Here is a 12,120-nt window from a genome sequence, read left to right as displayed (position 1 = left end):
ACTTTTAACTTATAAGTCAAAGCAGTTATTTTTTATTTACCCCATTAAATTTAAATATCTTGATTCCTAACAATCCCAATGTTTTTAAATTAATGGACCCCAGGCAAACTTACTTTATATTATACAAGTAATAAAAATTGTTTTGGAAAAAGTAAGTAAGTAGGATGTAGGGATGACAATGCCAAAAAGTGCAGAAACAAGGAAGGGATGAATACATAAAAGCATATAAAAATCCCAGTATAAGAGGCCAGTAAATACTGAGTCAAGATTATGGTTATAAGTCACTGTAAGAGTGAATAGCACTATTCAGTTTAAATGCTTTTATTCAAACCTCAATTCATGCAACTGACAGGCAGGGCCAGATTTAAACGGGTGAGACCGAGGCCCCCACAGAAATGATACTGTGGCGGATACCACAAAACACTGTGTGTCTGTGTGTGTATATATTTATATATACAGAAAAATAAAAAAAGTAAAACAGAAATAGATTAGTTCATATACATGAATTTTACTAATTAAATCTCATATGTTAAAAATTATTTGCTAGTCAACCACTAATTGATTTTTTTCTTTTTCAGGTAAATATGAGTGACCAACACATAACTCCACAGGCATATCAAAGTGGTACAGAAAAGCAGAAATTAGCTAAAGAACATGAAAAGAAACAACAAGAAAGTGTTTCAAAGGTACTAAGAATTAGTGATTACTTCATGACCTTAAGACAGCCTTGTGAAGCAATTTCATCAGTACCCACAAAAAAAGTGGCAACTCCTCCTCCACCTGTTACTGAAGAAATTATCTGGGATATATGAGAGCAAATTAGGAAAGGAAACAGAGTTAATTCAAGCAATTTCAGACTTGTCTCCTGTAGTGTTCGTGACAACCATAGTTTGAACTTAGCATGTCTTCATGCTACAAGTCAGGAAGCAACAGTTATTACCTTTTTTGGTATAATTGGAGTCACTTATAATTTCTTTGCTCATTCAACAACTCGATGGGACGAACTGCAGCAGGAGCTTAAGATCTCTGTCATGTGTGAATCAGAAACATGGTGGAGTGCAAGAGAAAAGGCAATAAAAGTTGTACATGAAAAACTGGATGAATTGCTAGGACTGTTAGACCAATTAAGTGAGAATGGCAACATGGCTGAAACAAAATGAGGTGCTCATAATATTTTGCAATGCATGCTTACATTTGATTTTCTTGTACTTTTACATTTTTGGAGAAATCTTTTATCATCTATCAATTGAGTGCAGAAACGTCTTCAGAACCCAAAACTGAATTTTAGAGAAGCAGCTGCTGATCTTGATTCTTTGAAAGAGAAATTGATAGAATCATGTGAAAAGTCCTGTAAAGAAGCACTTAAAGTGGGCAACAATCAATGTGAAACATGGGGATTGACCACTGAAAGAAGAAAAATATGTTGTAAACGAACATCAGGTGAAAATGCAGCTGATGCTGGATTGACTACTGAACAGGAAATTTATCGCATCATGAAGGATGTTATTGATCGCTTGATTACAGAAATAACAGGAAGATTTTCTCGCTTATCAGATTTAGATTCACAGTTTAGATTTCTATTAGATGTGCAAAATAATGTTCTGACTTAGCAAAGAGCTATCCAGGTGATATTGATGGACCAGAATTGTACAGAGAAATTAAAGACTGTAGAATGTTGATAAGTAAAAGAACACAGACCGATTTCCTTGAACTAATGGTTGCAACTGATTTGCTAACATTTATAATTTCATATGGTGAAGATGTTTTCCCAAATGTAAGAATTGCATTGCAGATTTTGTTAACAATTGGGGGTTCTATTGCTAGTTGTGAAAGGTTCTTCAGCAAGTTGAAATTAATTCTTACATACTTGAGAACCTCAATGACTCAAGAACAACTCAGTAACTTGGCAATATTAAGCATTGAAAAAGACATATTTAATACCTTAAATTGTGATAATTTAATTGATGCATTTGCATCTGCAAAAGCAGGAAAGTTTCATATAATGTAACCATGAATACCAGAATGCTACCTGTACAAGATCTAGTTAAGTATATGTACAGTTTTGTAAACTAATAAAATTTGTTATTTGTAAACTTGTCAATCTGTTTTATAATCCATGTACACCACAAGTGACTGGCTTCTCACATAAAACATAAGTTTCAAAACTAGGGATATAACAGAAATTTATTCTGCATGCTTGAAAGATTACTCAAACTATGTGATTTTGAACAATACTGGATGACAAATATCAAAATGGTTTACAAATTACATAAGTACACCTAGTAAGCTATACTTCATTAGTTCCAGGTTTACAGTTGTAATATTGTGATATGTTATATTGTGACTTTATTTTAGGCCTGTGTAAGGCAGTAATTAATTCTTTATGTTACTGTCAAAACATTTTAGATGTGGGGGCGCCAAAAGTGTCTTTGCCTCAGGGTGCTGAGAACCCTTGCTATGCCACTGACTGTTACATCTGTAAATTTGTGGCTACTCAGAAAGGAAAACTATCCAGTAACGGATTTTGTGACTGGATCTATGAAAATGAATGGTTGACTGAACATGAGAAATCAAAATCTCATCTGGAATCTGTACTGATTTTGCCAAAAGGTGGAAAGGTATTTGGGTGCATTGACCAGGATTTGGTTAAAACAAATAGTAGAACTGAGTGGATATTGATGCAAGGTTCACATGCATGTTACAAGTACCATCAAATTCACTGCTAAATGTGGATTGGCTTTTCAAGGTACATATGAAGTGACTGGATCACCAACAAATGGAAACTATCTTGGCATTCTGGAATTGCTAGCAGAATATGACAAATTACTTACTCCTCACATCAAACTAAATGCAAATAAAGGTCACACAAAAATGAATTAGTACAGTTTGCTGCCATTGTAAAGCTTTACAAAGAAGACTGCAATGACGATATGCCAAAGGAACTGTTCTTCAAAAAAATTGTTGTTGAGAAAGATTTCAAAGCAAAATTTCCAAATGTTGAAATTGCTCTGAGAAGGTACTTGGTGCTGGTGGTGTCCAATTGCAGTGATAAATGGTATTTTTCCAAGACGAAGGGTTGGCTTCCTAAGGACACTGATTGTATAGTGTACAAAGCATTGAATATTCTACATGTTACATTCATCTAATGTTCATCTACTACTGACTGGTAATTCCTGTTTCACCCTGTACTTAAGCATTTTAAAGAAACATCAGATTTCTGTAAACAAAATTAACTTTGAGGAGTAATGATACAATCATTTACAGCAGAATTATGATTTTTTTTTTAAATTATACTAAGTACTACCATGTTCCTTTTCTGTTGTACTAAAACCATTGCAAAAACTTCACATTTTTTGGGTAATGTGGGACAAGAAAAAAGAAAGATGAACATTTTTGTTCTTTAATTACACCCAATTCTCCACATTAGCAACACTTTTCAATGATAGAGTCTCACAAACTGTGAAACACTTAATAATGGCAATTAGGTGCTCAAATAAAGCTATAATTCAACCATAGCAGTTATTTGTAAGTATCATAGAGTAACAGATTGAATGTGGCAGCCATTTTTTCATGGCCCATCACTACATAGATATAGAAGTATAAAGAAAGATAGGTGTGTATATAACTGGCATCCTAAATTATTAGCCAACAGTCCTATCACTTATAACATAAGTTATAAAAAAAAAGAACAACAACAACAACGATAAAAGAGTAAAACAGAAAGTAACATTTTAATAACACTAGTTTCAATTTTCTTTTCCATTAATTAACAACATAAAACTAAAACTGTTTTTTACATCACAGAACCCAAATATGGTATACCAGCTCTACACTTTATCAACTACTCTGAAAATGTTATTGTAGTGTGGAAACAAATTACAAGTTTTCTTATTTGTACCTGTAACATTGCTTCCATTTCCATATCTTCAGAGAAAGAATCTGAGTCTGAAAATCCTTCAAATGATGTAAAACTCTCATCATCAGACAAGTCAACCACCTGATCTTGGTGTTCAAGAAGCCAACTGACAAGGGCTTCTGCACTAGGAGTACCTCCTGAACTTGTGGCTGAATGTGTAAAAATAAAATACAAAAAATAAAACATTTAATTTTAACAAATGAAAATATGAAAAATTACATTATATTCACCATCAGCAAACGAAAATACAAAAACTTAAATACATTTTACTTTAGTAAATTAAAATATGAAAAATTAAATATTTTCACCTAAAGAAAACTAGAACTTAAATATGTCAGCTTTCAGCAAATTAAAACAAGAAAAATTACATTATGTCCACCTTCAACAACCTAAGAAAACACCATTGTCCACCAAATTAAAATAAACAACAACTGACATTGAAAATTATTTTTCAATTGATCTCAGATCAAGTAGAAGATCAAACTATTATATCTTTTTGAAAATACTTTAAAACTGATATAATTTATAAGTGTGCAGATGAGACTGATACATAATGCATAGTTTTCAAAGAGAAAACCTTAATCTAACTTCTAAGCTTGGATATATTAATTTTTTAATTACTAGCTGCAGCTGGTCCTCAAGAGAATTTTACTTCTAAACTACCACAGAACTTCATTTATTTATAAAAGTAAAACCAGTGGAAAAAAGAAAAAGTAAAATAATTTGAATTCAGTGATCACACCACAAATAATCTTAATATTTGTGCATAAGCAAGAAACTTTCCATCATGTAATGTATAGAAAACATTAGTGTTTGAAGTAGTTTTGTGGAAGGTTTAGTGCATGCAAGAAGCTGTACTCATAACGTAAAACAATCTTACAGGTTGTTAATTATGCTGCTTTTATAAAGTAACATGAAATAATTACATGTTTAAAGCTCCTCAGACATTACTACTTTTCACATGATGTATAAAGTAAATATGAAAGATGTAAGAATTTAAGTAATTAAGATAGAGAATGTTAATGTCCATGCTCATGATTTTAAGATTCAATATAGCCTGTCAAGTTTAAACATGCAGTTTTACAAACTATGTCACAAATATAACTGTTTAACATTCAGCATGGGTGTGCATTTTTGACCCTCTTAGTCAAACATTGCCAGAATGGCCTAGAAAAAAAACAAAAAAGTCATAGAATAACTCTACAATACTCTCTGGATATATTATAATTAAGTCATAGCACATTTGCACCAAAATTATGTCAAAATATGGTAACTGTTTTTTCACATTAAATATCTGAAAAAGTAGCCATAATATAACTGAATCATAACTTATGGTATATTTGTTACTTCCTTACTAAAATCGCAATTTTTATATGATAGTAATTAAAAGAAAAAAGTAAGACATAAGAATATAACTTGAAAAACAATTTTTTTTTAATTATCTTACACAGTGCTTTAACTGCTACTTCTACATTACGTCTTGGAAAACCCATTTCCATCAACTGCTGAACAGCAGGTATGGGTGGTGGTGGTGGAGTGTGAGCTTTATTGCGAGCCTTACGTGGCTTCGGTGGGGCCACTGGTATCTCAGGTTGCTCAACTGAGTTGTCAGTTCCCATACTACTACTTCCTGCATCACTAGTAGGGGTCTGAGCATTGTCCAGATCCTTCTGAGTGGGGCGCTGAGCAGGTCGTGTCGCTTCAGATGTCAAATACTGGAGAACTGCTATACATGATGCCTGTTAAAAATGAATCATTACATATTCTGCACACACATACATTAGAATAAGGAAAAAAATCATCTTTACCTGTTGAAAATGAAACTTAGTTACTAAAGCATACTAAAGGGCATTTTTTTTCTGATGGATGACATGTTTAATTACACAAAGTTTGAATTTATTTCCAACAGTATATTACTATAATAAACTATAAATCTTAGTAAAATACCCATTCGTATATTAACTAATATTTCTGTGGATAAGTATTGTGATGATGTGTACTAAAGATAAATATATATGAGTGTAAACATACTTATACACTGTTATCACATTAATGATAAAAATATACAGTATTTCAATAGTTTAACTCAATCTTAAATAAACTGATATAGAATGTATTCAAAAGTTTATATGATGTTACAAGTGCACTTAAGTACTTATTTAATAGCTCTTAAAAGTTTATGGATGCTATCATATTTGCACAAATACACACATACACAGGTATCATATGGATAGATTTTACCAAAGATTTAGTGATAAAACAAATGCCTTAGACTGCTGACGCTTGAAAGTTCAAAAGCAAATATAAATTCAATACTTACAAATCAGTTTATTACAACATTTTTATATAACAGGGAGTAGAAATATTTTAAAAATCTGGTGACCAATTTCAAATGTAAATGTTGGAAAATAAACTTAATGGGTAAATGTATTGCTGGTTTCAGTTACCACTCAACAAAGCTAAATATTAACATACAAATACTTTCACAGTTCACAAAATAAAATAAATTGAAAGGCACATTTATAAAATAATAAACACTCTTAAACTTGTATATTTACTCTAATTCTTGCTCTTTCTAATTGTATTTAAATTTTTAATAGCTGTTTTCGAAGCTTTGTTTTATTAGTAAATGATCAAACCACTTGATGTGGCACCATAACAAGGTTTCAGCCGAGGTCTATAGAAAATAATTAAAACACTGAAAATCAAGAAAAATATAATATGTTCTCAAGGTGGGATAGGTTCTTAGTAAAAATAAAGTTTATTTTTGGGATGGGTAGACAAATTCTAAAAAAAAGAATCAACAAGTTGGTTATTTACAGAAAAACCCTTCAAAGCTGTGCAGAAATGAATTATATTAAATTCATACAAGATAAATAACCTAGTGCAATAAAATAGCCAATGGATACAGTAAATCATCATGTACCTTATCAGCTAGCTACTAGCTATGTGTATTATCATTACAATGTATGAAGTTAACTACCATATCAAGTAATCCTTTGCCCATAACTGAGCATAAAAAGTGAGCAAAAAGATAAATAAAAACTTGGGAATTTAAAAGCCTGCAAGTAAGGATCGTAAAAAAAATAAGCAAATACGGTTGGAGATACTGCAGACATTAGTTACTCAAACTACAAACCCCTAATTTGGCTACAGAATTACATTTGGTGAAGTCAAAATAGGGATTTGCAGTTTGAGTAAATCACATTAGTTTAAAATGTTAAATCTTAAGCTGTAGATGGAGATTGTCATGGATATTTTTTTAAGAATATAGTAGGCATATATAATTTCTAGGTAACTAAATTCTCTATATATAATTCATAACAATAGGCAAATATATGCCTAGACTAACACACAACCCCCACTAAGAGCATATAAACTTTTATGTCTTAAAAAAATCGCTTTAAATAAACCATCATGTCGTTTAAGGTAAATATTCTATGAATGTGTGTAATACATTTAATACATTATGTGTACTGATTTCTTTTTTATTCCTTTACTTGATAGATTATATAGTGGTTGGCTCTCTAAAGATACTGATTGTTTTGTGTACAAAGAATTGAGTATCTAGATGTTACACTCATCTAACGTTCAACTATTATTGACTGGTAATTCACGTTTCACCCTCTACTTAAGTTTTTTAATGGAACACTAGCTATTTGTAAGAAAGCTAACTTCAATGGATAATGATAGCATCATTTACACTAAAATTATGATGTTTTTAGCTCATTTGAAATACAGAAGAAACAAGTCAACTTTTCAATACTCCTATGACCTTTGCAGTTCCTTATTTACAATAAAGTTTGATGCAATATACCAAGCAATTTTTGTTGCAGCCTGGCAAGAGAATAATAATAAGAAGAATTACAAATGGGCCATTTTGAGGAGATTTTCTTTTCCTTGTAAGTCTAACATGCATGCTTTTTTAGTGCATTTTTATATGTGTACAGCATTAACAGTCAATAGTAAAGATTTTAAAGTGTTGTTTGAACTGAACCTTTACTGTTTAAGGTGCTTTTTGCCCAAATGTTCTATTACAGTTTTGTGTAGTTACTTGTAATCCCTATTATGAACCACTATTGTGGTTCACAATTAGAAAATGACAAAATACCAATTCTAAGATATTTTTGAATTAAAACTGTTGAAACATAATTAAAATTAATGTATACAACTGATTTTAAAACTTGTTTCCCAAACAAATTTTATCAAGTGGTGACAAAATATGAAAAAAGCCAGAGGAAACCTTGTCTTCAGACATCAGGCACAATAATTTAGGATGAAGTTACTTTTTTTACTCATGAACTTCATACATGAAAATGTAACATACATGCAACACAACTGCACTGTTTAACATTTAAAAACAATAAAATATTTATTTAATTATCAGTTACTTGCTGAAACAATAATGTGTACACATTTCCAGACTTGTTATTCCAGAGAATGTAGTATTGTTTTACATGTTTATAAGTGTGTTTAATAAAATGTAGGGGCCTTAAAAGTTGTATCTATGATTATACTGTTACTCACACACTTTAAAACCAACCAAGGGAAATGAGTACTTAGACAAAGTAAAAACCTAGTATGTTTGTTATTCTTCAAGTAGCCTAAATTAATAGTCAAACAACTAAAAATTAGATTATTGCCAGCTTATTTTGTGAAATTAAACTTTTGTTAGTCATGGCTTTATTTTACAAATTTTGAAAACCATTAGGGAATGAATAAAAATAAAAATTCTATTCAGATAATATAGTACTACTGCATTAACAAGTAACATTTTATTCACACTAGCAGCAGTAATGTTTCATTTTTACAATGATGGTATGGTATCAGTTCACTTTTAAAAGTTATCTAAACACTGTTACAAAATTTTAAGTATTTTTTTACATAAAAGAAGATACTTCAACTATAATACAATAGTATTTGGGATTCATCAATCTTGACCATATAGTCTTAAAGTAGCCTAAATAAGTCAAAGAAAGTTAAAATAACATTAAAAAATTCTGTAAATGATTATCTCAAGTCAGATTATAATCCAGCAATTTCAAAGCTTACATCTTTATTTCAGGTAATGTGATTCATATGAAATAAAAACAGTTAGAAACAAAAACTTCAATTTTTTTAATTAAATAGTTATAATTATTTATAATCATGCTTAGAAAAAAAACTAATAGCATTGATAAACATGGTGTTTGTTTCAATTTTTTTTAAATCGTTACTTAAACAGTCATACCACTTGCATTTTCATTTATTTTAGACATCACAATAAGAAAAACATCTTTCTCAAGAGAATTCTAGCATCTAAGTAGTGAAAAATCAATTCTGTTACAACTCTATAAGAGCTACAAGTGTCTTAAACAATACAAACTAGAGAATTCTAAGTGGTGAAAAACCAATTCTGTAACAAGTCTATAAGAGCTACAAGTGTCCTAAATAATACTAACTTTGATGAAAACATATCTCTAACGTGTAGACACATTGTTGGTGTCTGGAAAAAGTCAAGGCACAAAATTTACCATGGTAACATTTAATTAATATTCATATTGTTATATTAGCTTAGCAATAAACAGTTATTGGCTTAGGCCTAAGCTTGACTGCTGCAGATTCCAACTGTGTTGATTTCACAAAAACTTCAAAAAAAAAAGTTTTATAGAGGTTAATAGCCCAAAGAAATAAAAACATTGACATGTAATGTTTCTTTTTGATACTATATAGTAGTTTTAGGATGTCTAGCTGTTTTAATATAATTTCTGAAAAAAAAAAATGGAAGAGGGGGATTTGGACCCACTAGATCTGCATCTTCCCTATACATTTTGCATTAGCTCCACAACTGCTTAAACAACTTTATTAGATTTTCAATAACAAAGACAAGGCACACAATTTTAATGGGAATCACACCCGAGACTCTCAAATAACGAGGCATCCCCCCCTCCATTGTGTAGCTTTGTGCTTAACATCAGACAAGCATAACTGCAACATTTTGATCACTTGGATAGTTGGAGTAATCAAAAACTTTAATAATTAGAACAACTAATTTCATTTACTTGAATATTTTTGTTACAATCAATGTAATCATAATTTCGATTGACCTTCTCACTACAGGCTTGGATGATTACACTGATCTTGTGACCCTAAAGCGACCATCTGGGTTTCCATACTACAACTTTTAGAATGTTTCCTGTACCTTCATGAAATTTGCAAGCTTTTAGTAAACATTACAAATCTTTTATACACAAAATATCAGATTTTTAAATTATTTTTACTATAAATTTGTCCATGAAAACATGGAGTCAGAGTGTTGACTGCTCTGAATGCAAAGCGACTTTCATGTTAAAATTAAAAATACTTTTTTACCTGAAAATTGTCAAATTTCATTTGTGTAATCTCTAAAGCCTCTTAACTCTATGACATAGATGCCATTTTTAACCCCTTTTTGTGAATGTCACTGAGTTACATTCAAAATTTAATTAAACCACTTTACTATCAACATATTTTAATGAAATTATTATTATCATGTACATCATAGTTGAAAGTTTTATATTGTCTTAGTTTTTATTCTTTTATTTGAAAAAAAACATTGAAAACAACAATGAAATCTAGCAGATTTGTGTCATGTGATGCGAGCTATAAACAATGTAGAAATTTGGTGAATTATAGCTTGAAGCATAACCAAATAGTCATGTACATGTACGTTGATACAAAATGTAGCTTACTTGCCTTTTTGATCAGTATGGTTCAAGGTACGTTTGCTGAATGCAGTTGAAACAAGAAATACATTTTGTCAACCCCTGACAAGTGCCATACCCACCTATTATAATTTAACATTGAGCTTTAGAAATTACATCTACTTCCAACATGTACATGTTTATAGTAATTAGAAAGAACTCATTTTACACTGTAATCCAACATTATTTATTTTGAAACAGGTGCCAAGCTGTCGTCCTTGGATAGATGTAACTACTTTTACTATTATTGGCTGCTTTGTTAAAAACAGCACTTCAGTTGTTTCTTACCTAAGTATGTCACAGTTAGAGAGAGTGTTCATTTGTACTTAGACATTCGGAACAAAGTACAAAAGGAAGGAAGAAGCCAATCAAATGAAAAACAGAATCCAATTGGTGAAGGAGGAAAGAGAAAATACAAAAAGAAAAGAAGAATGCCAAGAAAGAAAGAGGCACAAATGGACACTACAGTAGGAACTCATGCAGGTAATATAACAGAGAAGAGCATGTACAGGATATAGAAGTCTTTCCAAATCAGGACGAGGATAAAGGAGTGAAACGAAGGAAAGGAAAGCAGCTAAATGGAGTAGTTATCCTCATGATCCAATGAAGTGCTAGGGAAGAAAAACGATCTGGAGAAAAGAGAAGATAGTTAGAAGGATAAAGAGTATGTGAAACAATGATGGCAAATAAATACACCACCAATGTCCACAGGAAATAGGAGAAGACATAAGGGAAGGTGAAACAAGGAGCATTGGGAAAGTGGTTCAAACATAGGCAAAGTGAGACAGTGCAGGACACCACTAGTATCCCCATTCAGAAGGACAGCCCATTGCAGTGGACAACAAATCCTTATGGAACACACCCACAGGAAAAGTGTAAGAGAGGTAGATACCTGCAGGATCAAGAAAAACAAAAGGTGTGGGAATGAACTGCCCCAAAATCCAAGACCAAGGAGACAGAAGACACCCGATCCAAAAGTCAAGAAAGGAAATCTGCATGACGAAGAACAGTGGGTTGATCAGGGGAATACCCTGGACCCCGAAACCAATGCTGGAAAAATTCCATTTCACTCAGAAACTTACATGTGGGTAGGATGAATTAAACAAGCCAGAAAAGAAGCTAACCGATGGGAGAAGCCAGATCACCTCACCAATGACCAGGTGAAAACCAGGAGTAAAGACGGAGAACAGGAAGGTTCGGATGAAACATTGGTGACTGAGGGTGGCGAGGAAGGGATAGAGACAGAAAGAAAGGTAACTGAGGAGGAAATTGAAGCTGGAAAAACTATGAAAACCACAGCTGATACGGCCAGGAAAGAGTAATCAGAAGGAATGAACACGGAGTGTTAAGGATGAATGAAATCACCTGAAGAAGGAGGAGAACATGTGGATTGACAAATGTGTAGATCCAATCCTGCCTGAAAACATTGAGAGCCAGAGCAATAAGACAAGGAACTGGAGACCAAAACAAGGCAATTTAGTA

The 12,120-nt window shown here is 31.8% G+C and overlaps 1 protein-coding gene across 4 annotated transcripts in view; it reads right to left on the bottom strand.

Annotated features, from left to right (window-relative positions):
- LOC106461435 (E3 ubiquitin-protein ligase HERC2-like) overlaps positions 1-12,120 on the bottom strand; it is a 295,564-nt gene that overhangs the window by 109,920 nt on the left and 173,524 nt on the right. For all 4 annotated transcript variants that reach the window (XM_022388408.1, XM_013921254.2, XM_022388410.1 and 1 more), the window contains exons 42-43: positions 5,364-5,655; positions 3,899-4,065 (exon numbers count right to left, since the gene is read on the bottom strand). In XM_022388408.1, the coding sequence (XP_022244116.1) occupies positions 3,899-4,065; positions 5,364-5,655 (459 nt within the window). The remainder of the gene's footprint in view (positions 1-3,898; positions 4,066-5,363; positions 5,656-12,120) is intronic.

This window comes from Limulus polyphemus, unplaced genomic scaffold (assembly GCF_000517525.1).
Source record: "Limulus polyphemus unplaced genomic scaffold, Limulus_polyphemus-2.1.2 Scaffold959, whole genome shotgun sequence".
NCBI lineage: Eukaryota > Metazoa > Arthropoda > Merostomata > Xiphosura > Limulidae > Limulus > Limulus polyphemus.
Note: the sequence above shows the minus strand (reverse complement) of the source record. Positions and strands in the feature narration are given on the sequence as shown.